The sequence below is a fragment of the Eriocheir sinensis genome, chromosome 20 (assembly GCF_024679095.1).
Source record: "Eriocheir sinensis breed Jianghai 21 chromosome 20, ASM2467909v1, whole genome shotgun sequence".
In the NCBI taxonomy this organism is placed as follows: domain Eukaryota; kingdom Metazoa; phylum Arthropoda; class Malacostraca; order Decapoda; family Varunidae; genus Eriocheir; species Eriocheir sinensis.
The window spans coordinates 12,775,516-12,803,308 of record NC_066528.1 but is presented as its reverse complement, the minus strand read 5'-3'; the positions used below and the strand labels follow the sequence as shown (position 1 = coordinate 12,803,308).

Below are 27,793 nucleotides of genomic sequence, written 5' to 3'. Positions count from 1 at the left end.
TCTATTTCATTCCACATTCATCCGTCCTACTCTTTTTTTCATGGCTATTTTTGCACCTTGATATTTTCTTACCTCCTGTTTTTCATATTTTACCTCTCCTATTTTCTTATCTTCCCTCTTCCCCTTTTTACCTTCCATCGGTGTTTCCTCTCTCTCTCCCCTCATTCCTTTCATCCCCCCTCACCCCTTTTCCATCTCCTACCATTTTTTTTTTGTTGTTGTTGTTTTCATTCTTCCTCCTCTTCCTCCTCCTCTTCTCCTCACCACACTCAATCCTACTTTCTTCCTTTTTCTTTTAGCTCTTTTTCCCTTTTTCCCTTCTTCTCTTTATGGCTTCTTTCGTTTGTTCTTCCCTTCTCTTCACATGCCAGCTTAACTTCGTCTTTCCACTCCCTTCCTCATTTTTTCTCATCTTTTTCTTCCTTTATCTTTCTCATTCCATTTCCTTCTGCAGTTCTCATTCCACTTTGATTTGCTTCTTCTTCTTATCTTTTATTTTTCTGTTTTTCCCTTCTCCGCATATCAACTTATTTTCCTTCCTATTCAATATTTGTTTCCTTTTATTTCTCCATTTCTTTCTTCTTATTCCGTCTTCGTCTTTTTTGCCTCCTCTCACGTCCCTTTTCTTCCCTTAATTATATTCCCTTATCTCCCTTTATTCCTTCCCCTTTTCTTCTCATTCTTTTCTTTCCCCATTCATCATTTTTCCTTCATGTCTTACCCTAATAACAAACCCCACCTTCCTTCTTTCCTTCCTTCCTTTCTTTGTTTTTTCTTATTTTCATTTCAAACCAGTCTTTCTCCTCCTCTTCCTCTCTTTTTAATCATTCCTACTACTTATCTTCCTCTTTATCTGTTTTTCTTTATGCCTTCTTGTCCTTACGCAGAATAATAAGGAGGAAGCAAAAAGCAAGGAAGAAAGGAAGGAAACAAGGAAGGAAGAAATGAAAGAAGGAAGGATACTATATGAATGATTAGTAGGAAGCAAAAAAGGAAGCAAGGAAGGAGGGAAGGAAGGAAGGAAGGAAGGAAGGAAGGAAGGAAGGAAAAGAAAAAAGAATAAACGACATAACTGAAAGCAAGAAAGAAGAAATGAAGGAAGAGAGGAACGCAAAGAGGGGAGAGGAAAGGAAGGAAGGAAGGAAGGAAGGAAGCAGAGAACGAGAGAGGGAGGGAAAGAAGGAAGGGAGTAAGGAAAGAACGAAGGAAGGAAGGAAGGAAGAAACAAAGCAAGGAAGGAAGGAAGGAAGGAGAGAAAGAACGAGAGTAGGAAGAACAAAAGAAAAGCCTCCGCAAATAAAAACGTAATAATGAAGGAAATTAAAAAAGAAAATGAAAAATAACGAATAAAAGAAGAAAGAAAAAAAAGAAAAAAAGAGGCAATCACTTATAGCCTTCCCTTACCATCATCATTTGGAGGAAGGAGAAAAGGGCTCGATCAAGAGGACCCAAGAGGAAGAAGAAGAGAAAAAAAGGGCATTGAACCAAGAGGGAGCCACGAGGAGGCTTAAGAGGGTAACAAGAGGAGAAATATAGGGAAAGAAAAGAAAAAAATAGGATTGTGGGTTCAAGAGGAAGTTAAGAGGAGGGGATCAAGAGGTGAAATAAAGGACAAAAATTGGTTTCGAAGATTTTAAATTGATGAAAGTGGATAAAAAAAAGGGAGAATGATGAGTGGAAAAGGAAGAAAAATTAGAGCAACTTATGTGTTACTGGTGGTGGTGGTGGTGATGATGGTGGGTGTTGAATTGAAAATGTTGTAGTAGAAACAGTGATGGTTGTGGTGATGAAGAAGAAGAAGATGAAGATGAAGATGAAGATGAAGATGAAGATGAAGATGAAGATGAAGAAGAAGAAGAAGAAGAAGAAGAAGAAGAAGAAGAAGATGAAGATGAAGAAGAAGAAGATGAAGATGAAGATGAAGATGAAGATGAAGAAGAAGAAGAAGAAGAAGAAGAAGAAGAAGAAGAAGAAGAAGAAGAAGAAGAAGAAGAAGAAGAAGAAGAAGAAGAAGAAGAAGAAGAAGGGGAGACATCTGTTACACCAAAAAATAAAAAAATAAATGATCGTAGTGATTGGTACTTTAAATAGCTATGGTAACTCACAAACCCACCATCTCAAAACTATGAAACTCGACCTAGTAAGCGGTGCCCTTCCCTACACAGCACCTCACCTTCAGGGATGCGCTACGGTACATCAAGAGAGTGACATCGCTCTTGAGAGGAAAGGGAGGGAAAGGCAGATGGAAAAAAGAATAAGTAGAGTATGGGAAGGTAAGGTAGGTAGAAGAGGAGACGAAGAAAATGAGAGTTGAGGGTAAAAAGAGATATAGAAAGAGAACGGAAAGAGAATGAAACAGAAAGAAAAGGTTTAACATTGGATAAAGTCTGCGGTGATTCCCCTTCGCTTTCACATTAGTCTTCGTCAGATCGACATGCATATCACGCCGCTATCGGAAAGAAAAAACAAAGAAAAGGAGGAGAAGAACGAGGAAGGATAAAACGAATGTGGACGAAGTTAGAGAAAGAAAGGAAGGAAAACAAATGAAGCCTAAGACTGAAAAGAATTTAATTTACTAATACCAAAACCATCGTGATTATAATGTATCTATTGTGGATTATTTAGTACTCGTAGATAATGTACTCTACTATCAATGAAAAACAAACAGGAGTAGTGGTAGTAATAGTAGTAGTCGTAGTAGTAGTAGTAGTAGTAGTAGTAGTAGTAGTAGTAGGAGGAGGAGGAGGAGGAGGAGGAAGAAGAGGAAGAGGAGATGGAGGTAGATAAAAAAGAACAGGAAGAACAAGAGCAGGAACAGGAACAAGAACAAAAACAATAAGAAAAAGAGAAGGGAAAGGGAAAGAAAAAGAAAAGAAAAAAGAAAAAGATGACGAGAAAGAGAGAAAGGAGGAGGAGGAGGAGGTAAACAAGAATAAGAAAAGGAAGAAAGAATGCAAGAACAAAAAACAAAACAAAGAAGAATATAAGAAAGAGAAAGGAGAAAGTGAAAAGAGAAGAAAGAAAAAGATGAAGAGACAAAGAGAAAGAAAAGGAGGAAGAGGAAAATAAGGAAAGGTGGAGGTAAACTAGAATAAGAACAAGAAGCAAACGAACGAGAAGGTTAGAAGGAGAGGAGGAGGAGGAGGAGGAGGAGGAGGGAGAATGAAGACACAGAAATGAATGAGTAAAATGAAAGAAACTTGAACGAGAACAATAAAAGAATGAGAAGGGAAAAGAGAGAAAGGAAAAGGGAAGGAAGAAAAGATGGAGAAAAAGATTAAGAGGAGGAGGAGGAGGAGGAGGAGGAGGAGGAGGAGGAGGGAGAATGAAGACAAGAAATGAATGAGTAAAATGAAACTTGAACGAGAACAGTAAAAGAATGCGAAGGGAAAAGAGAGAAAGGAAAAGGGAAGGAAGAAAAGATGACGAGAAAAAGATTAAGAGGAGGAGGAGGAGGAGGAGGAGGAGGAGGAGGGAGAATGAAGACAAGAAATGAATGAGTAAAATGAAAGAAACTTGAACGAGAACAATAAAAGAATGAGAAGGGAAAAGAGAGAAAGGAAAAGGGAAGGAAGAAAAGATGAAGAGAAAAAGATTAAGAGGAGGAGGAGGAGGAGGAGGAGGAGGAGGAGGAGGAGGAGGAGGCGGATAACACAGCTGAGTGAGTGACGGACGCATTCATCACTAATTCATCCTCGTCACCTTCGTCTTATCAGCTCTTAACTTACACTAGTCACCCCTTCTTCCTCCTCCTCTTCATCATCATCATCATCACCATCATCACCATCATCATCATTCTCCTCCTTCCCCATCTTCTTTCTTCCTCGCCTTATCCTTTTGTTCTTATTTATTTTCATTGTTTTTTTCATGATTTTCTTTTTTAATTAATTTTCCTTCTTTTTCTCTTCTTTTTTTCTTTTCCTTCTCCTTCTTTTTCTTCTTTTTCTTTTTTCTTCTTATTCTTATTCTTTTTCCTCCTCCTCCTCTTCCTCTTCTTCCTCCTCTTTCTGCCCCTCCTCCACTTATTTCTAATCCGTCCTATAACTTTTTTTTTCATTTTTTTGTTTTTTTCTTTTTTTTCCTTCTTTTATTTATTTTTCCTTCTCCTCTTCCTTCTCCAACTTCTCCTCCGTCTCTTTCTCCTCCATCTGCTCTTTCTGTTTTTCTATTTCTATTTCCGTTTTTCTTCATTTTTCTTTTGTTTCTTTGTTTTCTTTTTCCTTCCCCTCTTCCTTTTCCAACTTCTCCTCCTCCTCTTCTTCCTCCACTTGTTCCTTCTATTTCTCTATTTTTGTTTCTATTCTCATTATTTTTTTTGTTTTTTCCTACTTTTTCCTTCTCTTCCTCCTCCACCTTTTCCTCCTCCTCCTCCTCCTCCTCCTCCTCCTCCTTCGCCATCTTCTTCCACGTCATATTTAACCCTCCATCCTCATCTTATTACCCTCCTTATCAATGCATACAAGCTCTTCCCCCACGCCTTCTTCTTGTTCCTTCTTTTACCACGTCTCGTAACTATCATCACACGCAGTACCATCCTATCAGTTACTGTGTTCCTTTGTTCTCTTCCTAAATCACAAGCTTCTTATCAGCTCTCAACTCTTCTTTACTAACGCTCTTCCCTCACGCTTTCTTGTTGTTTCTCTTCCTTCCACTCCTATTGTATTATCACCACAAACAACATCGTCTTATCAGTTACCTAGTTCTCATAGCCTCGTTTAGTTTACTTTTTCTTACGACTTTCATACATGGCAAACATCAAACATCAGCTTTCCCTTACTGATGCCCTGCTTTCATGATTCTTCCAACGCCTTCTTCCACGCTTATCTCACGTGTAATACCATCTTATCAGTCACCTTGTTCTCTTAGCCTTGTTTTTTTATCTCTTCTCATGACTTCTTTACAGGCCAGCATCTTGTCAACCCTCAACTCTTCATCACCAACGTTCTCCTCCTTCTATGCCTCCTCCTATACGCCTCACTATTACGCTATTTTTTACATGCAATACAGTCTTATCAGTCACCTTGTTTCCTTTGTCTCATTTTCTTATCTCTTCTCATGACTTTCTTACTCGCCAGCCTCTTGTCAACACTAAACTTTCTATCATTAACGCTCTCCTTCTTCTATGCCTCCTCCTATACGCCTCTTTATTACGCTATTTGACCTGTCTTTCGGCCACCTCTTTAGATTTTTTTTTTTTTTGTAGGAGCAGCGAGTAACGGGCTTTTTTATTATCATTGTTTCATTTTTTGTGCCCTTGAGCTGTCTCCTTTGTTGTAAAAAAATAATAATAAAAAAAGGCAGTATACAGTTTTATCAGCCTCTGTTCTCTTAGCCTCATTTTCTTGTCTCTGTTCATGACTTTCTTACTCGCCTTGTCAACCCTAAACTTTCCATCATTAACGCATTTTTTCTTTTTCTTACACCTTATTAATCACGTATTCTAATCTCTTCTAATGACTTCCTTACTCGATGGCTCTTTTCAATCCAAGGTTTTCCCCCACTAACGTTCTTCTTCTTCCATGCTTCCTACAATGTCTCTTTCTATCCTATTCTTACACACGCAGAATCAGCTTATCAGTCACTTTATTTTCTTAGTCTCGTTTTCTTATCTCCTCTCATGACTTCCTTACACGCTAGCCGCTCCTCCTCGCCTGGTCAGTCTTCAATTTTCCCCCATTATTGTCCTCTTTCCCCCTCCCCCTCCCTCTCACCCTCTTCCCACGCCTTCTCCCACGCCTTCCTCAAGCATCGGCTCTGTCCAGTTATAGTTTTGTTTTCGTCCATCCACGTCCTTGGCTTTCTTCCTCCTCTTCCCACGCCTTTTGCACACGACTTCCTCTTCCTGTTCTGTTTTTGTTTTTTTCTTTTGTTGTGCTGCTTTCTCCCTCCTCGTGCTTGGCTTATGACTCTCTCACCTTTATTATATTCACAGTGCCACCATTTACTCTGTTATTATAAGCATACCATGAAGAATTAGTGTATATATATATATATATATATATATATATATATATATATATATATATATATATATATATATATATATATATATATATATATATATATATATATATATATATATATATATATATATATATATATATATATATATATATATATATATATATATATATATATATATATATATATATATATATATATATATATATATATATATTTAAGTTCTCGCTCATCTTCCTGGTGGGGCCTGATGGTCGGTCCCAGTCCGTTGTGGCGCAGTCAAGTGTTTATAGCGGCGCCATCTTGCTGGGCTCATGCTGCCCCCTGAGCTCATTTTTGAGCCTCTCTTTAGAGGGAGAATCAAGAGTCCGGGTTGATAGGTGTCCTTCAGGACAGCTTGTGGGTCATGGGTCCATGATGTGGATAGTCTTATGACACGGCGGGGACTGAAAAATATTAACTGTAGCGGCGGGCAGGACTCGAACCCGACGCGGCGACGCGCCGGCACGCTAACAACTCAGCCATCGCCTCCCCCAGCCGTCCTGCCTCCTACCAAGCCGTGCTACATTCCTTTGCAGCGGTAAGTTAAAAGGACGTAGGAGAACACACACATATACCACTAACCCTGATTCTTTGATAACTCCCATTCTTCAACTATTATGCAACCTCCTTCATCCTGTCATTTGTTGTGGTATTTCAAAAGCACTCAGACACAGGGACACACTACCACCTTTTCTTCCGTTCATGCGCCCAAGGACACACACAGATACACTACACTACACATTCTCAAACACATGCTCTATCTCGCTCCACTCTCCCGGAAAACACAGTGCATCCCTCTTGTGTCTTTGTCGTCCTCGTGCTCCAATTATAGCGAGTGCTGTACACAAACATGGGCGAGCGGCGAGGAGGAGGCGATAAAGGAAAGGAGGAGGCGGCTCATAGATAAAAGGACCCCGCCTGGCCACGACCGGACCGAACAACCTCTCTGGGCCAGCGCGTGAGGCAACAAAAGAAAAAAGAGCAAAAGAGAGGTCAGCCGCTCGGTCCTTTGAGGCACAGAAGAAGAAAAAGATGCCCACTGAAGATGCCGCTTTTTTTCCTATTTTTTTTTGCGATGGTAACAAGAAACCGTAACCCTGAGTGTGTGTGTGTGTGTGTGTGTGTGAGAGAGAAAGAAAGTTGGAAAGTTTCGTTTAGTCGGCGCAACATCTGTGGTCATATGCCGGAGAGAGACAGAAAGGGAAGGAATTATAGGAGAAGGGAACAGATCCCAGGAGACGGGACACAACCCCCGATTAATACCTGGTACCCATTCACTGCTGGGTGGACAGGTGCGTAGGGTATCGGAAAAGCCGACCAAATATTTCCACTCCGCCAGGGAATCAAACCCGAGCTCTCTCGGTTGTGAGCCGAGTGTGCTAACCACTGCACCACGAAGCCCCCTGTGAGAGAGAGAGAGAGAGAGAGAGAGAGAGAGAGAGAGAGAGAGAGAGAGAGAGAGAGAGAGAGAGAGAGAGAGAGAGAGAGAGAGAGAGAGAGAGAGAGAGAGACACAAACAGACTGATAGAGAAAGAAAGAAAGAAAGAAAGAAAGATAGAAAGAATGAAAGAAACAATCAGGAATGAACTCTAACCTCACACAAAACACAGACACGAACCAGCAAACTCCAGTGACACTGAATAATCATAAAAAAGAAAATCAGTCTCGTGGCATTGAGTTGGGGCGTGAAATCGAGGCAGGAAACTTATCATATGGCTCAGGGGTTCCCGGACACGCGTGAGCGGCCTCGTGTAGTCAGTCGGTGTGAGAAAGGAAACAAATGTGTGAACTTCCATCCTCGCCGGGGCCACGAAATTGCTACTTATTTCAGGGTCTGGTTTATGTTTTTTGTTTTAGTTTTTCTTAGTTTGGGTCGCTAGGGTGTACGTGTGTGCTTTGCTAAAGTTACAGGAAAGGATACAAAAAAAAGTATAATGATGATAATAATGAAAAAATATAACACAATACTAATTCGTACTATATAATAATAATACCTACATATACTAATACTAATATTACTACTATTGCTACTACTACTACTACTACTACTACTACTACTACTACTAAAACTACTACCACTACCACTACTACTACTACTACTACTACTACTACTACTACTACTACTACTAATAATAATAATAATAATAATAATAATAATAATAATAATAATAATAATAATAATAATAATAATAATAATAATAATAATAATAATAATAATAATAATAATAATATAAAGAAAAAGAAGAAGAAGAAGAAGAAGAAAATAATAATGAGGAGGAAAAGAGAAAGAAAAATAAAAAAGGAGAAGAAGAAAGAGAAGAATATAAAGGATAATGATAATGAAAATAATAATAACACCGTAGTAGTACCGTAGAAATTATTATTGTTTTAACACACTAGTTATATTTCCACTCTTGATTAATGCTGAAACAACAATAATACCCGCGGCAATGCGGGACTCAGCGATGCTTTTACCTGTAATAATGAACTTCCTCTGCGGGGAAACACATTCCACTCTAATTCAGCGACAAAACGAGTGTGGTTTGAACACATACGGCATCATCATATACGAGGGCTGTACTTTGTGTTTCAGGCAATTTCAAAATTATCAATACTTTACAAATCCCTTAAGAAATCGATGAGGTGAAATTTGTAGACTGTAACTATTCCCTGCAAGAAAGGCACCTGACTTTTCAAAGGTCGTATTAGTCTCCATGAGCAATAATATGGCTCATTTGTCTTTCTTGGGTGGTTTTCCAAAGCCTGGTTAGTTGGCTTTATTGATTTCATATACCACTTTACGACTACCAACATTTCTAACCAACCACGTTCCAAAAATTAAATGAAAATGACAAGCAAGCCACATAACTGTTCAAAATAATAATACGACGTTGTGTACAGGTGAATGGTGTAGGTTCGTTGATCGGTCAGGTGTACGAATGCCTTATCGGGCACCTTGTTTCTATACCCCCGGGGTGCTGGGCGAGTGAATGTGTAAATTGTTATTTGTTGCGAGGGCCTCATTCCCATCCCCACCCCTCACCCTTTCCTTCTCCTTACAACCGTTAGGTCAGGCGTTCTGTATCGACTCCACCAATTTTTCCCCCTCTCAGATGCTGTCCATATGCAGGGGCCTTGTCCGCCCTCGTTTGGAGTATGGAGCTCATGTGTAGGGGGGCTCCACACACACAGCCCTTTTAGGACTTGGTGAAGTCAAAAATGCTCTTTGTCTCATCTCTCCTATTACTGATAATCTTTCACCTCTGAAATTCCGGAACAATGTTGCATATCTTTCTATCTTCTCTCGGCATTTTCATGCTGACTGCTCTTTTGAACTTGCTAATAGCATACCTCCGATCCTCCCGCGACCCAGCTGCACAAGACTTTCTACTTTAACTCATCCCTATTCTATTCAAATCCCTTATGAAAGAGTTATCCAGCATATTCATTGTTTCATCCCTTCCGCTGGTAAACTTTGGAACAGCCTTCCTCTGTCTGCACTTCCCCCTCCCTACGACCTAAAGTCTTTCAAGAGGGGAGTATCAAGACGCCTCTCCTTCCGGAATTGATTTTCTCGACCATTCTGTCAAACATACGCATTTCCTACCTCTCTACAATCCGGTCACAACACCCATTACACCCCCACATAACCCCATCGAAGCATGGTGCCTCACATATGATGCAAAAGGATATATATATATATATATATATATATATATATATATATATATATATATATATATATATATATATATATATATATATATATATATAAGCCAAGACGAATGGAAAGTTGGGTATTACATGTGATCCTAGGAAGCAAGCATCACTGATAAGGGAACAGACAGAAGTTGAAGGTATTCTAGCGACGAGTAGGAACAAGAAATGGACTTGAACAGGTCATATCAAGTGTAGAACTAATAAGAGATAAACAACTGGACAACTCTCTTTAACACTCACCCGGGGCGCAGGAGCAGGTGGAGGTGTTGTAGTCAGCAGCGAACATCACGCCGAGGTCCTGCACAGTCTTCGTCACCACCCTGAAGGGCTTGGCCACCACCACGTCCATGATACTGTTCACGCTCCTCTTCCTGCGCGTCAAGAGAAGGGAAAGGGTTAGGTAAAGGACTGATTTTCGATGTCTCTCCCCCCCGCCTCACCCGCTGTGTCCCATGACCCTGGACAACCTAGTCGTCACCTAGGGCGCCATAAAATGACACATGCATGGCGTCTACACCAGGAAGGCGCCAGGTCCAGACGGTGTACGTCCCTGCCTGCTGAAAGACTGTGCAGAGCAGTTGTTAAAGCCTCTCTCCCTCATCTTCCGGCAGTGTAGCATCACCAGCGCCTAGCCCACTGCATGGAAGGTCAGGGTCACCCCCGTCTACACGAAAAAAGGACAAGGCGGACCCCTCGAACTACTGTCCCATAGCACTCCTGTCAGTTGTCAATAAAATACTTGAAAGAGTAATTGCTAAACAGCTGGCGACCCACCTAGAGGAGCACCACCTTCTATCCCTAAGCCTATCTATCCAAGACATGGCACGACGCCCTAGACTCTGGCCGGCCCTCATTCGTGATCGACCTGGATATAGTTGGGGGGCTCGGCCGAGTGTGGCACAGAGGACTCCTTACCAAAGTCGAGCAGCTCGGCATCTCGGGGCGGCTCCTGGAGATGTTCTTGAGATACCTGCAGGGACGGAGTCTTTTAGGGTTGTGGTGAGTGGGTGCACATGAGCCACGTACCCGGTTAGTCCACACGTCAGTTCCACAGGGCTCAATCTTGAGCCCCATCCTGTGGACCATCTACTTCAACGACCTCCTCCAGAGCCTCCCCGTGGCATCGGCTTATGCCAACGATTGCACACTCTCCTACAGCAATGCAAGGGAGGAGGCGCCGAACGCCGTAGAGGTCATCGGTCGACAACTTGCTGAAATCAATGCCTGGGGTAGACGGTGGCAGGTCAAGTTTGTTGCTGGAAAGACCTAGGCCATCTCCATATCATGGTCGCGGGATGACAGGAGGCTGCTTGAAGACAAGCTGAAGCTTGGAGAAGACACCCTTGCCATTAAGGACTCCATCAACATTATAGGGGTGGAGGTCGACTCCCAACTCAGCTTCGCCCGCCATCTGGAGTGTGGCGCACAGCGCATCCCTACGGGTGACACTCCTGCGCCGAATAAGCCACCTACTCGACGCTGACGGCCTCATGAAGCAATACAAGGCGCAAGTGAGGTCTGTCATGGAGTACAACCATCTGACCTAGATGAGCAGTGCCCTGTGCCACCTTTCCCTGTTGGATAAGGTTCAGTGGCGAGCTGAGCGCCTTATAATAGATGTCGGTGGAAAGCTTCGGCAATGGCGACAACCCCAACGATGGAAGCAGAGGCGACAACAGCACCAGCAGCACCAGCGGCTTAACATTCATCCCAACCAGCTGGACGGCCAGGAGCACCGAATGCGAGTCGGTGCTCTCACAGTGCTGCACACGGCCCAGGTGCAACACACACCACACCTCGCGACTCTTCGGGTCCCAAGGAGAAGACGTGGGAGCACTACGGGAGCGGTAGTGTCTGACCTCCTTGTAAATTCCTAGGAAACACACCGCGAGGTGTCAAAGGCTCTTCACGTGTGCCACGGAGAGCTCAAAAACATCTTCACGGCCCAGGTGGACGTTGAAAATTTGTCCGCACACAGGGACAAATCTGCCGCCCATGCCTGGCTGCGAACACACCCTCCTTAATCAGTTCAGTGTCAATGAAACGTGGTGACAGTGTTGCGCAATTGCCAGTCTGTAAGTGACAGTACTTATGGCCTGATACAAACAGTGCTCTGCTGAAAGTGAGAGAGACACTGCTGTAGGAATCTTGTAAAGAGATGCCTCAGGAAAGACGATATCTTTAGCTTCCAACACACATCCCTCACATAAAATCGAAATATATTAGTATTTTCATGTTTAAAAGAGAGAGAGAGAGAGAGAGAGAGAGAGAGAGAGAGAGAGAGAGAGAGAGAGAGAGAGAGAGAGAGAGAGAGAGAGAGAGAGAGAGAGAGAGAGAGAGAGAGAGAGAGAGAGAGAGAGAGAGAGAGAGAGAGAGAGAGAGAGAGAGAGAGAGAGAGAGAGAGAGAGAGAGAGAGAGAGAGAGAGAGAGAGAGAGAGAGAGAGAGAGAGAGAAAAAAAACAGGACAGGAAGATAAACATGTAGAGATTCTTCCCGTACTCTCCTGACTCCGAGGGAAACTTTTAGCGTGGAGGAGGAGGAGGAGGAGGAGGAGGCAGGAGAGGAGAGCATAATGTCTCCTTAGGGACCAACAGCGATGAAGTGGAAGTGAAAAAAGTCACATCGTGCATTACCCCATTTTTAAGGCCAGATGGAGGAGCGTTGTCTGGGGAGGAGGAGGAGGAGGAGGAGGAGGAGGAGGAGGAGATAAGGGAATAGAAAAGGAAGCACTTGAAGGATGGGGCGTTGGGTTGTGCCATGAATGGAGGAAAATGTGGAGGAAGGATGATGAAAAAAAAATGGAGGTAGCGAAAAAAGTGGACAACAGATGAAGAGAAGGTGGAGGAGGAGGAGGAGGAGGAAGAGGAAAAAGGACGTTGCGTTGTGCTCTAAATCGAGGAAATTTGAAGGAAGATTGCCTGAAAAAAAATGAATTAAGTGAATAAAGACTTAGTCGACGGAGGAGGAGGAGGAGGAGGAGGAGAAGGAGGAAGAGATAAAGGAAGAGGAAAGGAAGCATGGAAGGAAGAGGTTGTATTGTCATGCATGGAGGCTGGAAAAGGAAGAGGAAAAAAAATAGACGAGGGAAAGTTTGAACACGGATAAAGGGAATGGAAGTAAGGAAAGAAAGGGAAGGAAGAGGATGGAGGGAAATGGGTATACTGTCGTGTCTTGGAGGTGGATAATAAAGGAAAAGGAAAGAAATACAATAGATGAGGAAGAGGATGGAAGGAAAAGGTATACTGTCCTGTCTTGGAGGTGGAAAATAAAGGAAAATGGAAAAAAAAACAATAGACGAGGAAGGGGAGGGAAGGATAATGTTATACTGTCATGTCATGGAGGTGTAACTTAAAGGAAAAGGGAAAAAAACAGTAGACGAGGAAGGGGATGGAAGGAAAATGGTATACTGTCCTGTCTTGGAGGTGGAAAATAAAGGAAAATGGAAAAAAAACAATAGACGAGGAAGAGGATGGAAGGAAAAGGTATACTGTCCTGTCTTGGAGGTGGAAAATAAAGGAAAATGGAAAAAAAACAATAGACGAGGAAGGGGAGGGAAGGAAAATGTTATACTGTCGTGTCTTGGAGGTGTAAATTAAAGGAAAAGGGAAAAAAACAATAGACGAGGAAGAGGATGGAAGGAAAATATTATAAGGTCGTGTCTTGGAGGTGGAAAATAAAGGAAAAGGGAAAAAAAATAGATAAGGTTAACTTTGGATAGGAATGAAAGGAGTATAAATAAGGAAAGAAAAGGATAACACGTAAATTCAAGTTGGTTTGTATAAGGGAGAAAAGGTATGAAACGGCAGGAAAAGCTTAAAAATGAGAGAAAGAAGACAAGAAAAGACTAGAATACGAAAAATAACAAAGATGTAATAAGGAAGCAAAAATAACTGATAAAGGAATAGAAAAAGAGAAAAGCTTAAAAAAAATTGAAGACAAGAGAAGACTAGAAAATGAAAAAATAACAGAAGAAATAAGGAAGCAAAAATAACTGATACTGGAATAAAAAAAGAGAGAAGATAAAAAAAAAAAACAGAAGACAAGAGAAGACTAGAAAATGAAAAAATAACAGAGGAAATAAGGAAGCAAAAAAAACTGATAAAGGAATAAATAAAAAAGGAGAAAAACTAAAAAAAAAAGAAGACAAAAGAAATAACAGAGAGGAAATAAGGAAGCAAAAATAACTGATACTGGAATAGAAAAAGAGAATGAAAAGCTAAAATAAAAAAAATAGAAATAGGAAAGTAGCAAAAAGAATGAGAGGAAGGCGTTGATAAAAATATAGGAAGTCAAAAATGTAAAGACCAGAAGTAAAAGACAAGGAAAAAAATATATATAAAAAAATGAAGCACAGAAGGGAGAGATTTGTCATATATTTTTTGTGTGTGTTTCAGGTAAAGAAAAAAGTAGAAGTAACATTTTTTGGAGATTTTTTAACCTTTTTTTTAGGGTGACGGCTCCATCAAGGGTGAAGGGAAGGGAATGGTGATTGGTTATATTTTTTTTTGCGCTCTCTCTCTCTCTCTCTCTCTCTCTCTCTCTTTCTTTTTTCCTTTCTTTTTCTTCCTATTTTTCGTTCCTTCTTCCCATCTCTCTCTCTCTCTCTCTCTCTCTCTGTGTCGGACACCATCGTAAAAGGAAAAGGGAAAAAAAATATACTATGACATTCCTTAACGGTCCTGTCAGCCTTTTACACTCATTTTGTTTTCTTCCTTAAACAAAATATTTACCTCTATAAAGAAAGAGAAATCAAGAAATACAGTCTTCATATTTTCTTGTTTGTTTTGCTCGCGTTCTCACACATTTATATTTCACACATTTCCATTTCACACATTTGTATTCGACACATTTCTATTTCACACATTTCTATTTCACACATTTATATTTCACACATTTCTATTCCACACATTTCCATTTCACACATTTGTATTCGACACATTTCTATTTCACACATTTCTATTTCACACATTTCTATTTCACACATTTCTATTTCACACATTTCTATTTCACACATTTCTATTTCACACATTTCTATTTCACACATTTCTATTTCACACATTTCTATTTCACACATTTCCATTTCACACATTTCTATTCCACACATTTATATTTCACACATTTCTATTCCACACATTTCTATTCCACACATTTATATTTCACACATTTCTATTCCACACATTTCTATTCCACACATTTCCATTTCACACATTTATATTCCACACATTTCTATTCCACACATTTATATTTCACACATTTATATTTCACACATTTATATTCCACACATTTATATTTCACACATTTATATTTCACACATTTATATTTCACACATTTCTATTTCACACATTTATATTTCACACATTTCTATTTCACACATTTCTATTTCACACATTTCTATTTCACACATTTCTATTTCACACATTTCTATTTCACACATTTCTATTTCACACATTTCTATTTCACACATTTATTTCACATTTCCATTTCACACATTTCTATTTCACACATTTCTATTCCACACATTTCTATTTCACACATTTCCATTTCACACATTTCTATTTCACACATTTCTATTTCACACATTTCTATTTCACACATTTATATTTCACACATTTCTATTTCACACATTTCCATTTCACACATTTCTATTTCACACATTTATATTTCACACATTTCTATTCCACACATTTCTATTTCACACATTTCTATTTCACACATTTCCATTTCACACATTTATTTCACATTTCTATTTCACATTTCTATTCCACACATTTCTATTTCACACATTTCTATTTCACACATTTCTATTTCACACATTTCTATTTCACACATTTCTATTTCACACATTTCCATTTCACACATTTCTATTTCACACATTTCTATTTCACACATTTCCATTTCACACATTTCTATTTCACACATTTCTATTTCACACATTTCTATTTCACACATTTCCATTTCACACATTTCTATTTCACACATTTCCATTTCACACATTTCTATTTCACACATTTCTATTCCACACATTTCTATTTCACACATTTCTATTCCACACATTTCTATTTCACACATTTCTATTTCACACATTTCCATTTCACACATTTCTATTTCACACATTTATATTTCACATTTCTATTTCACACATTTCTATTTCACACATTTCTATTTCACACATTTCTATTTCACACATTTCTATTTCACACATTTCTATTCCACACATTTCTATTTCACACATTTCTATTTCACACATTTCTATTCCACACATTTCTATTTCACACATTTCTATTTCACACATTTCTATTTCACACATTTCTATTTCACACAATTTCTATTTCACACATTTCTATTTCACACATTTCTATTTCACACATTTCTATTTCACACATTTATATTTCACACATTTCTATTTCACACATTTATATTCCACACATTTATATTCCACACATCTCTATTTCACACATTTATATTTCACACATTTATATTTCACACATCTCTATTTCACACATTTATATTTCACACATTTATATTTCACACATTTATATTTCACACATTTATATTTCACACATTTATATTCCACACATCTCTATTTCACACATTTATATTTCACACATTTCTATTCCACACATTTCTATTCCACACATTTATATTTCACACATTTCTATTTCACACAATTTCTATTTCACACAATTTCTATTTCACACAATTTCTATTTCACACATTTCTATTTCACACATTTCTATTTCACACATTTCTATTTCACACATTTCTATTTCACACATTTCTATTTCACACATTTCTATTTCACACATTTCTATTCCACACATTTATATTTCACACATTTCTATTCCACACATTTCTATTCCACACATTTCTATTTCACACATTTATATTTCACACATTTATATTTCACATTTCTATTTCACACATCTCTATTTCACACAATTTCTATTTCACACATTTCTATTTCACACAATTTCTATTTCACACAATTTCTATTTCACACAATTTCTATTCCACACATTTCTATTTCACACAATTTCTATTTCACACAATTTCTATTTCACACAATTTCTATTTCACACAATTTCTATTCCACACATTTCTATTTCACACAATTTCTATTTCACACAATTTCTATTCCACACATTTCTATTTCACACAATTTCTATTTCACACAATTTCTATTTCACACAATTTCTATTTCACACAATTTCTATTTCACACAATTTCTATTTCACACAATTTCTATTTCACACAATTTCTATTTCACACATTTCTATTTCACACAATTTCTATTTCACACAATTTCTATTTCACACATTTTTATTTCACACAATTTCTATTTCACACAATTTCTATTTCACACATTTCTATAATCACTTTCTTCCCTCCCACTCTGGTTACGAAGTGAAGGAGAAATCAACAAATATGTCTCCGTGATTTTTTTATTATTATTTTTTATCTTGTCTTTTTGGTGTACTGGGTAGATGGCTCAGGCCCGTATTCTATCACCACTTCAGTTCGCCTGTTTAAAAATAAGTTGAAGAAGTTGCTGAGATTTTGATGGACTGTTTTGCGATTCTAGTATTCTATCAGCACCTCAGTTCGCCTGTTTAAAAATAAGCCTCTCGTTGAAGAAGTTGCCGGGATTTTGATGGACTGTTTTGCGATTCTAGTGATAGGCTTAGTTTTACACGACTTCTGTATCATGAACTGGGAAAAAACACCCACGAAAATCCGGTCAAATTTTTTAGGTGGACTTGGAAAATAAACGTAAAGAGAGCCCGATACGTTTTTTTTATTATTATTTCTATTTTTACAGCAAAGGCACAAAAAATAAGACAATAATGAAAAAAATAAGTCCGCTACTTGCTGCTCCAAAAATATATGAAGTGTTAAATTTAAAAAAATATATGAATTGTTCTGTGATGCTAGTAATATTTTAACACATTTTCTGCATCATAATCAGTAAGAAACACCTACGACAATCTGGTTAATCTTTTCTGTGGCCTAGGAAAATAGTCGTAATGATAGCCCAATACGTTTAAATATATAAATTGTTTTGTGATGCTAATAATAGTTTAACACATTTTCTGCATCATAATCAGTAAGAAACACACACGACAAACTGGTTAATCTCCTCTGTGTCCTTGGGAAACAGCCGTAGTGGGAGCCCGATAAGTTTAAATATATGGATAGACTGTTTTGTGATCCTAGTGATAGTTTTACACGACTTTTGCGCCCTGGCCAAGAAAAAAAGGACACCAACGGCAACATGGTTAATCTCTGAGCCTTGGAAAATAGCCGTAGTGGGAGCCCGATAAGTTTAAATATATGGATGGTCTGTTTTGTGATCCTAGTGACAGTTTTACACGACTTTTGCGCCCTGGCCAAGAAAAAAAGTACACCAACGACAACCCGGTTAATCTCTGAGCCTTGGAAAATAGCCGTAATGGGAGTCCGATAAGTTAAAACATATGGATGGACTGTTTTGTGATCCTAGTGATAGTTTTACACGACTTTTGCGCCCTGGCCAAGAAAAAAAGTACACCAACGACAACCCGGTTAATCTTCATTTGATAGATTTTGAGCTCTTTTGAGTATATATGAATGCCTATGTTTACAGAGAACCCGCACACTTTCTTGTATAAATACCAAACATACCGTACGTTTAATTAAGAATATTGATCTCGAATTCGCATACTTTTCCGTGATCACTTTGCTCCCTCCCACTCTCATTTGGAAATAAGGAAGAAATCAACAAGTAAAGCATCCATGACTGCTTGTTGTCTTGGTAATGTAACTAAGACAGAAAACGAAGTGAAGACGAAGTTGCACAGAAATCTTAATCACTTCGGGCTGTCATTATTACGATTGATTTCAAAGGCCACGGTAATTAAAGAGATTTTCATGAGTGTTGATTTCCTGTTCGTGGTGCGGAGGTCTTGCAAAACTACCACTTGAAGAATAAAAAGTTGTGAACATCAAGAACATAATACGAAAGCCTTTTGAAATAGACGCCCACTACAACAATTTCTTCTTCTTCATGCTAATCTCGACAACTACGAGAGCCTTTCCAAGCAAATGTACTACTGTAACTCCTTCCCTTTTTTTCTTTTTCTTCTCATTCTTTTCATTCCTCTATTTGTGACTTGTATCGCTTTGAATCGTTTCTAGTCCGCCTCCTTTTGATCTTTATTTTATTTTCAATCGCTTCACATCACTTATCTTTTCTTCTTCTTCCTCTTCCTCTTCTTCTTTTACTTGTGTCCTGTATCGTTATGAATCGTTTAATCGTTTCTAGTCCGCCTCCTCTTGATTTTTATTTTATTTTCAATCGCTTCACTTCACTTATCATTTCTTCTTCTTCCTCTTCTTCTTCTTTTTTTACTTGTGTCCTGCATCGTCATGAATCGTTTCGTAGATTTCTTTCGAACGCGTCATTTCCCTCATCTTTTCCCCACTTGAATGAACTATAACACTCGGAGATTCACGTATTTACATGTCTTCCAGCTCGTTTCATCATATATTTTCTAGACATTTATCTTTTACTAATTGATTCCACGTAAATCCCATGAGTAATATTAAAAAAAAAAAATGCGTGAAATATTGTTGAAAGTGATCTAGGCAAGGTAATTTTGTAAGGATATCGTGAGCCTCCCATTTAACAATATTCTATGCTATTTCGAGTTACTTATGTGATTTATACGCAATAAATTATTAAAATACCTTTTATTTGCACGTGCAGAGCTTGTTTATGAGCTTGAAACGAGATTAAGCATATTTATATTTCTTAAAGCCAACTGTTCGATTGCGTTTGATCTGATCAGACTGCTTGATACAAGGTTATACTTCGTGTGCTTGTATATTTAGTGATGCAAATTGGTATGTTTGGTATTTATACAAGAAAGTGTGCTGGTTCTCTGTATACATAGGCATTTATATATACTCATAAGAGCTAAGAATCTATCAAATGGATGAAAAAAACACCGAAAAGAGGAAACAGCAATAAAGGAGAGAAATGCCAAATATATTACTGAGCAAAAAAATTAAATATTTACCACAAGTACCCAACGCTATCGGACACGTTGATATTCACTCAATGCGCATGTTCAGCGTCTATCAAAATTCAAGCTTGTGAATGGACAGATGAAAGGAAACCGAGTAAGGGCACCACCAAGCAGGCAGGAACTATAATTAACGTTTATTTATTCATTTACTGATTTATTTATTTTGCCCTTGAACTGCTTCCTTTGAAATTCAAGTTTGTGGATGGACAGATGAAAAGAAACCGAATATATGCATCAAGAAAGCAAAGCAGGAACTGTAATTACCCTTTTTTTTTCGTTCTGTAAATGGTACCTATAGCTTAATGGTAATGTAGTGTAAATTGTTATGTAATACGAAATATAATCTAAATGGCTCTAATGGTATGGAAATTTCATGGTAATGTAAGCTAAAATTAATGGTTCTGTAAATGGTATAGCCTGATAGTAATAGTCTAAATTGTTATGTATGGAAATAAAATCCAAATGGTTCTAATGGTATGGAAATCTCATGGTAAAGTAGGGTTAAGTTAATGGTTCTGTAAATGGTATAGCCTAATGGTAATATATTCTAAATGGTTATGTGTGGAAATATAATCTAAATGGTTCTAATGGTATGGAAATCTCATGTTAATGTAGGCTAAAAATTAATGTCTCTGTAAATGGTATAGCCTAATGAAAATATAGTCTAAATTGTTCTGTATGGATATAAAATCTAAATGGTTCTAATGGTATGGAAATCTCATGGTAATGTAGGCTAATATTAATGTCTCTGTAAATGGTATAGCCTAATATTAATATAGTCTAAATCTCTAAATGGTTCTGTATGGTAATAGGTTTAAATGGTTCTGTGTGTACTCCAATGCCATGGTAATGTATTCTAACTGTAATGTAGGCTAGTGGTAATGCATTCAAAATTGTTCCGTTTAATGTCCTAGTCTAATATGAACAATACCATTATTATCATTATTATTATTATTATTATTATTATTATTATTATTATTATTATTATTATTATTATTATTATCAGCAATACCAATATCATCATCATTGCCATCAAGTTTACATACTTAACATTTCAAACATCCTACATTACCATAAATTACAATACCATTAGACTCCATACAGACCCATTAACACTATATTACCACACATATTTATACAACATTACCATCAGCCTACAGTAGCCTATTAAAATACATTGCCAACCCATTAGATTACATAATTATTATACAACCATTTAACTTTATAATCATTAGGCTATATCATTTACAGGACGATTTAGGCTACTTACTGTTTCCTCTTTATCTTATAGCCTACGACCAGCACCCACACATTCTATTAAGCTACATGAGTGCAATAGATTAGTGTATAGACAACATACTTCAATACAACTGGAAGACAAATACACTCAGCACTATTTCCTCTACCCGGGGCACGAATCTTCCCTCTCCCACTGCCTGTTAGCAACTACCGAGATGAGGTCAGTGAGGTCAGAAGGAGCGGGTACCGAGGTCAGGGAGATAAAGAAGACAGAAAGAGGAAGAGGATAAAAATGAAATACGAGAAGAGAAGAAAAAGAGACATAAATGTGACGAAGAGGAGAAAGACAGAGAAAGTAGAAGTAAAAAATTTGGAGAAGAGAAATAGAGGGAAGAGGAATATAAAGAAGACAGAAAGAGGAAGAGGAGGAGGAAAAAAGAGGAATAAAAGAAAAGAAGAAAAAGAGGCATCAAATTGACGTAGAGGAAGAAGACAGAAAAAGGAGAAGTCAAAAATATGAAGACAAGAAAGAGAAGGAAGAGGAGTATAAAGAAGACAGAAAGAGGAGGAGAAAAAAAAAAGAGGAATACGAGAAGAGAAGAATGAGAGGCATCAAAGTGACGTAGAGGAGGAAGACAGAAAAAGAAGTCAAAAATATGAAGACGAGAAAGAGAAGGAAGAGGAGTATAAAGAAGACAGAAAGAGGAGAAAAAAAGAGGAATACGAGAAGAGAAGAATAAGAGGCATCAAAGTGACGTAGAGGAAGCAGACAGAGAGAGAAGTAAAAAATATGGAAACGAGAAAGAGAAGAAAAAGGAGTAAAAAGAAGAGGAAGAGGAAGAGGAAAAATAGAAAAAGAAGAGGAAAGTCGTGATCAAATGAGAGTTTAAATGTGGACGATATATTCAATTAAACTCATCTATGAGAGTGTTTATGTTGTAAGTCGATGCAGTAAAATGTTTATATATCAGTATTTTTCAACACAATGTTACCTGAATCTTTTGTTGTTATTTTATTCCTGCATGTGATTACTAAATGCTTCGCTGATTTTTCCATGAACGAATACTCAATGTCAAAATGTTTACACTGAAGTTATTAGAATATCGCCCTAAAATGTATATTCCCTCCCTGAATATACTGGCATTCGTCAAAAGAAAGTAATTACCGTAGTGCATCGCTTGTGAAATTGACGGAAATTGATTGCGATTTTTACTGTTGAATGGATCTCAGAAGTGCTTGTTTTTTTCTGTCAAACTATTATAACTATAGCATCATCCCTTACTACCGATCTACACTTCAATATGCGATTTTTTTTTTCTTACATTTGAAGGGGTTTCCATTTTTTTTTCTTCTTCTTTTCTGACCGCATCTACCATAACTAAACAGCGTCCCTCACTATCGATCTACACTTGAATTTGCGATTTTTCCATTTGAAGGGTTCCCAGACGTTATTTTTTTTTCTTCTTTTCTGACCGCATCTACCGTAACTAACCAGCGTCCCTCACTATCGATCTTTTTTTTTTTTTTTTTTTTTTTACGTTGTTGCCTATTGCTCCGGTAGGCATCTTCCCGGTGGGGCCTGATGGTCGGCCCAAGGCTTCTTCCAGGTGGGGCCTGATGGTCGGCCCAGCCCGTTCTGGTGCAGGCGAGTGTTTATAGTGGCGCCATCTTGCATTGGCTCATGCTGCCCCCCGGAACTCGTTCTTGATTCGCTTGGACGGCTTCCTCTAGAGTCCGGGTTGATGGGTGGTCTTCAGGACAGCATGTGGGTAGTTTTAAGCCACTCGGCGGTGACTGAAAAATCCGAGTGGTAGCGTGAGGATTCGAACCCGCGTCGTCCATCACGCGGCAAATGTGGGTCCAGTACGCTATCACTTCGGCCACCGCCTATGAGATTTTTTACATTTGAGGGGTTTCCAGAATTTTTTTTCTTCTTCTTTTCTGACCGCAAGAACCGTAACTAACCAGCGTCCCTCACTATCGATCTACACTTGAATATGCAATTTTTACATTTGAACCGTTCCCAGACGTCAATTTTTTTTTTTTTTCTTCTTCTTTTCTGACCGCAAGAACCGTAACTAACCAGCGTCCTTCACTATCGAGCTACACTTCAATATGCGATTTTTACATATGAAGGGTACCCAGGGTCTTTTTTTTCTTCTTCTTTCCTGACCGCAACAACTGTAACTAACCAGCGTCTCTCACTATCGATCTACACTTAAATTTGCGATTTTTACCTTTGAGGGGTTCCCAGAAGTTTTTTTTTTTTCGTTCTTCTTTTCTGACCGCAACAACCGTACCTAACCAGCGTCCCTCACTATCGATCTACACTTCAATATGCAATTTTTACATTTGTAGGGTTCCCAGAGTTTTATTTTCTTTTTTTTTCTGACAAACTATTATAACTAAACAGCATCCCTCACTATCGATATACACTTCAGTATGCGACTTTTTTAATTTGAAGGGTTCCCAGACGGGGTTTATTTTTCTTCTTTTCTAACCGCAACTACCGTAACTAACCAGCGTCCTTCACTATCGATACACACTTGAATTTGCGATTTTTACGTTTGAAGGGTTCCCAGACTTTTTTTTTTTCTTCTTCTTCTTCTTCTCTTTGGACCGCAACTACCATAACTAAATTGCATCCTTCACTACCATGCCTGTCCCTGAGAACACACGCGAAGGGATTAAACTACTTGGCAACGTCGCACAAGACAATACCACAACGGATAGGAGTGTACACAGACGCTCTTTTGTCCTCAGAAAATGATTCTATATAGCCTTACAATATAATCAAATGCACAACGAGTATTTTGAAACGTATTTAGAAGTAGTTAAATATAATCAAGGGAGGGACAGGGTGGCGGCAATAATGTGGGATGTCCACTGATCCCGCCAGCCACGCCCAAACCCCAAAGTGACCTGATAAAATGGAAAGACTATAGGATCGGTAATGTCAAACCCTTCCACCCCTTACATCAGCTATTTCCAAAGGCCGAAAAGGAGATCAGTCGGGTTCTAATGAGTGTTTTTAAGGTTCACGGTGCAGGAGACTCGTCAAATTACCCCTACATTCATAAGGCTACCCCTGGAAATGCCCCCAACTCTTTCGAAAGCCTTGTCAAATGTGTGTGCGTGGACGTTAAAATGTTTAATAATATGTCCGCTATAGGAATCGTGCGTGACCCCCAGCAGGCCTATGTTATACCCCAAAGCACAGCCAACCAAATACTTTTCCCTGTATGAAGATGAGTAAAAACTATAAAGAGGAAGAAGTGATACGATCCCTTCACGTGAACCACCCAGAACCACTACCTCATGACGGATGATGGCATGTGTATAGAGGAAGAGGAGTATAAGGGTTCGTTCACACTACAAGCAGAGCAGGCCAGAGCATAGCAGAGCGGAGCGGAGCGTCTGTTCATTCAAAACTATCCAAAAATTAATGCCGCTACTAACCGCTCTGCTCTGCCCTGCTCTGCTTGTAGTGTGAACGAACCCTAAGGGAGAGGAAAAGAGGAAGAGGAGGAGGAAAAGAAGATGAAAATTAAGAAAAATGAATAAATGTGAAGTTGCTTTTTGTTTGTGAGGTTGTTGCAATTGCTTTCAACTATAATTTTTCCTTCTGCTTTATCCATTTTTTTTTACGTCTCTTCTTTCTCCTCTTCCTCCTTTTGCCATCCTTACTCCGTTCTTTTTTTTCTTTTCCCCGTTTTCTTCTTTATTTTTTGTCTTCACCCGTTTACTTTTTTTCTTTTTGTTTTAAGTATTCTATCTCCTCTTCCATTTCTTCTTCTCATTATCCCGAGGCACAGGGCAAGTGTGACAACCGGAGTTACCACAGTTTACCTTCCCCAAGTTTCCCCAGGTACCCATTATCGACTAGCCCGGAAGGAAGCATGAACAGCTGGGTGGAGTATAGAAAAGGTAAGGCCTTAGAACTGCTCACAGATCACGGGTCCAGAACTAAGCACCAGGGCAGTGATTCATTCAACTCCAGATTTATTTCAAAGTGGCAATTGGATGGAGAAAAGAGTATAGCTAAAGATGCTTGTACAGTTAATCGTATAGTTAATCAAGTGTTTTTCTTCATTTATTATTGTGTTTTTTGCTATGTATTTAATTTATAACAAACACACACACACACACACACACACACACACACACACACACACACACACACACACACACACACACACACACACACACTTTGACGACGGAAAAGAGAGAGAGAGAGAGAGAGAGAGAGAGAGAGAGAGAGAGAGAGAGAGAGAGAGAGAGAGAGAGAGAGAGAGAGAGAGAGAGAGAGAGAGAAGGGAAGGGAACAGAAAAAAGGAATCATTGAAGAACGGAAATACTGCTTTAGGTGACAGAAGGAGGGAAGAAGAAGAAGGGAAGAAAGGAAGAAGGGGAACGAAGAGGGAGTTAGAAATACGAATAAAGTGAATGAGGAAATAAAGAAAATACTGAGGAGAGGGGCGTTTAACTTATGCAATAGGGACACACACACACACACACACACACACACACACACACACACACACACACACACACACACTAACCTAACTTACGCTCACAGTTTGGGTTGCCTCTGCGAGTTACGATGGGGGAGTGATTTAACGAAGGAAACTGTAATGCTGTAACCTGAGTGGTCCTCTTCCTCTTCCTCTTTATGTCTTCTTTATACTCCTCCTCTTCCTCTTCCTCCTCTTCCTCGTCTTCATGTCCTTGGGTCGTCTACTTTCGCTCTCTTCCTCCTATTTACTTTTTTTTTTAATTTTCCTCTTCTTGTCCTCATTCCTCTTCCTCTTCTCCCTACTCTTGACTTTTCCACTTTCGTCCTCTTCTTCCTTTTCGTTACCTTGATACCTCTTTTTCCTCTTCTTTCCTCCTCCTTTTCTTTTTCTTCATCTCTTCCTCGTGTCATATCTTTTCTCTTCTTATTTAATTTATCTTAGCTTAATGCCTTTTTTCTCCTCCTCCTTCTCCTCTTCCTCTTCCTCCTCCTCTTCCTCGTCTTCTTGCTCTTTCTCTCCCTTCAATCTTCCATCCCCTAACTTAAACTGTGTCATCTCATCCTTCTATTATTTCTTTTCTTCTCACTTCTCATCTTCTTCATACTCCTTTCTATGTTCCTTCTTTGTCTATTTCTTCTTCTTCTTTTTTTTGTCTTTGCTTCGTTTTTGATCGGCATACCATCCTATTTATTTATCTTTTCCCTCTCTTTATTTTTTATCATTTTCTTTTCGTCATTCAGTTTTCCCTCTCTCCTTCCTTCCTTCCCAGCCCTTTACTTCTTTGCCCTCCTCCTCCTTCTCTCCCTTCGTCACAAAACACACAACTATTATAATTTCTTCACATATTCAATACCTGATCATCTATTTCGTGCGCTAATGTATTCACCCATTCATAAATTCATTACCATAAACGCATTCAATAATAATAAATCATCTGCAGACGTGTGGAAGAGTTTATCAATACAGATTAATACAATATACTGCTTACTGGACTCTCGTGAAGCTGGAGTGAGAGAGTGAGTGAGTGGCTGACTGACTAGCTGATTGACTGACTCGCTGATTTACTTGCTGGTTGGCTGGTTGGATGACTGAACGACGGACTGGCTGACTGACTGGCTAACTGATTGACTGAATGACTTATTGACTGACTGGCCAGCTGACGTGCAAACTGTTCGACTTCTTAGATTGCGTGACTGACTAGCTGACAAAATGACTGGCTGACTGAATGACCTACTGGCTGACTGGCTGACTGACTGACTGATTGACTGGCTGGCTGGCTGACTGACTTACTGATTAACTGCCCAGCTTACGTTATAGTGTGTAACTGCTTAGATTGACTGACTGACTGACAAAATTACTGATTGAATGAATGACCTACTGACTGACTGACTGACTGACTACCTTCCTGACTAAATGAATGAATGAATAACTTACTGACAATGAATGAATGACCTACTGGCTGACTGACTGACTGACTACCTTGCTGACTAAATGAATGAATGAATAACTTACTGACAATGAATGAATGACCTACTGGCTGACTGACTGACTGACTACCTTGCTGACTAAATGAATGAATGAATGACTTACTGACTGATCTAAAACTATATGACTGACTGACTATGTGAATGAATGAATGACTTAGCAACCGACTGACTAACCAAATAAATGATCGAGTCAGTAATATATGAGCAAGTGAGTGAGTGAGTGAGTGAATGTGTGTGAGTATATCAAGATGTTTACTCACCTCCTCGACTTCACAGGTGAGTCTCCGTTTTCCTGTTGGACTTCCGGGTGTCTTCCTTCCTCCTCCTCCTCCTCTTCTTCCTTGCACAGTTCAGTCCTGCGGAGAAGGGAAAATTATAAGGCATGAAAATTTGGAGAAAGAAAAGGATATAGAGATAGATAGATAGGTAGATAGATAGATAGATAGATAAATAGAAATAGATATAGAGATAGACAGAGAGAGATAGAGAGAGAGAGAGAGAGAGAGAGAGAGAGAGAGAGAGAGAGAGAGAGAGAGAGAGAGAGAGAGAGAGAGAGAGAGAGAGAGAGAGAGAGAGAGAGAGAGAGAGAGAGAGAGAGAGAGAGAGAGAGAGAGAGAGAGAGAGAGAGAGAGAGAGAGAGAGAGAATTTACAGAGAGACAAAAAGACAGACAGGCAGATAAATAGAGACAGACAGAAAGACACACAGACAGACACAGACAGATACAGACACAGACTTGCAGAGAGCAGACATACAGACAG

At 38.9% G+C, this 27,793-nt stretch overlaps 1 protein-coding gene across 1 annotated transcript in view; it reads right to left on the bottom strand.

The window, feature by feature from the left end:
• The window catches only part of LOC127001188 (serine-rich adhesin for platelets-like), a 199,854-nt gene that overhangs the window by 43,035 nt on the left and 129,026 nt on the right, over nucleotides 1-27,793 (bottom strand). Inside the window, exons 7-8 of the mRNA XM_050865403.1 lie at nucleotides 27,294-27,389; nucleotides 9,964-10,094 (exon numbers count right to left, since the gene is read on the bottom strand). Of these exons, the coding sequence (XP_050721360.1) occupies nucleotides 9,964-10,094; nucleotides 27,294-27,389 (227 nt within the window). The remainder of the gene's footprint in view (nucleotides 1-9,963; nucleotides 10,095-27,293; nucleotides 27,390-27,793) is intronic.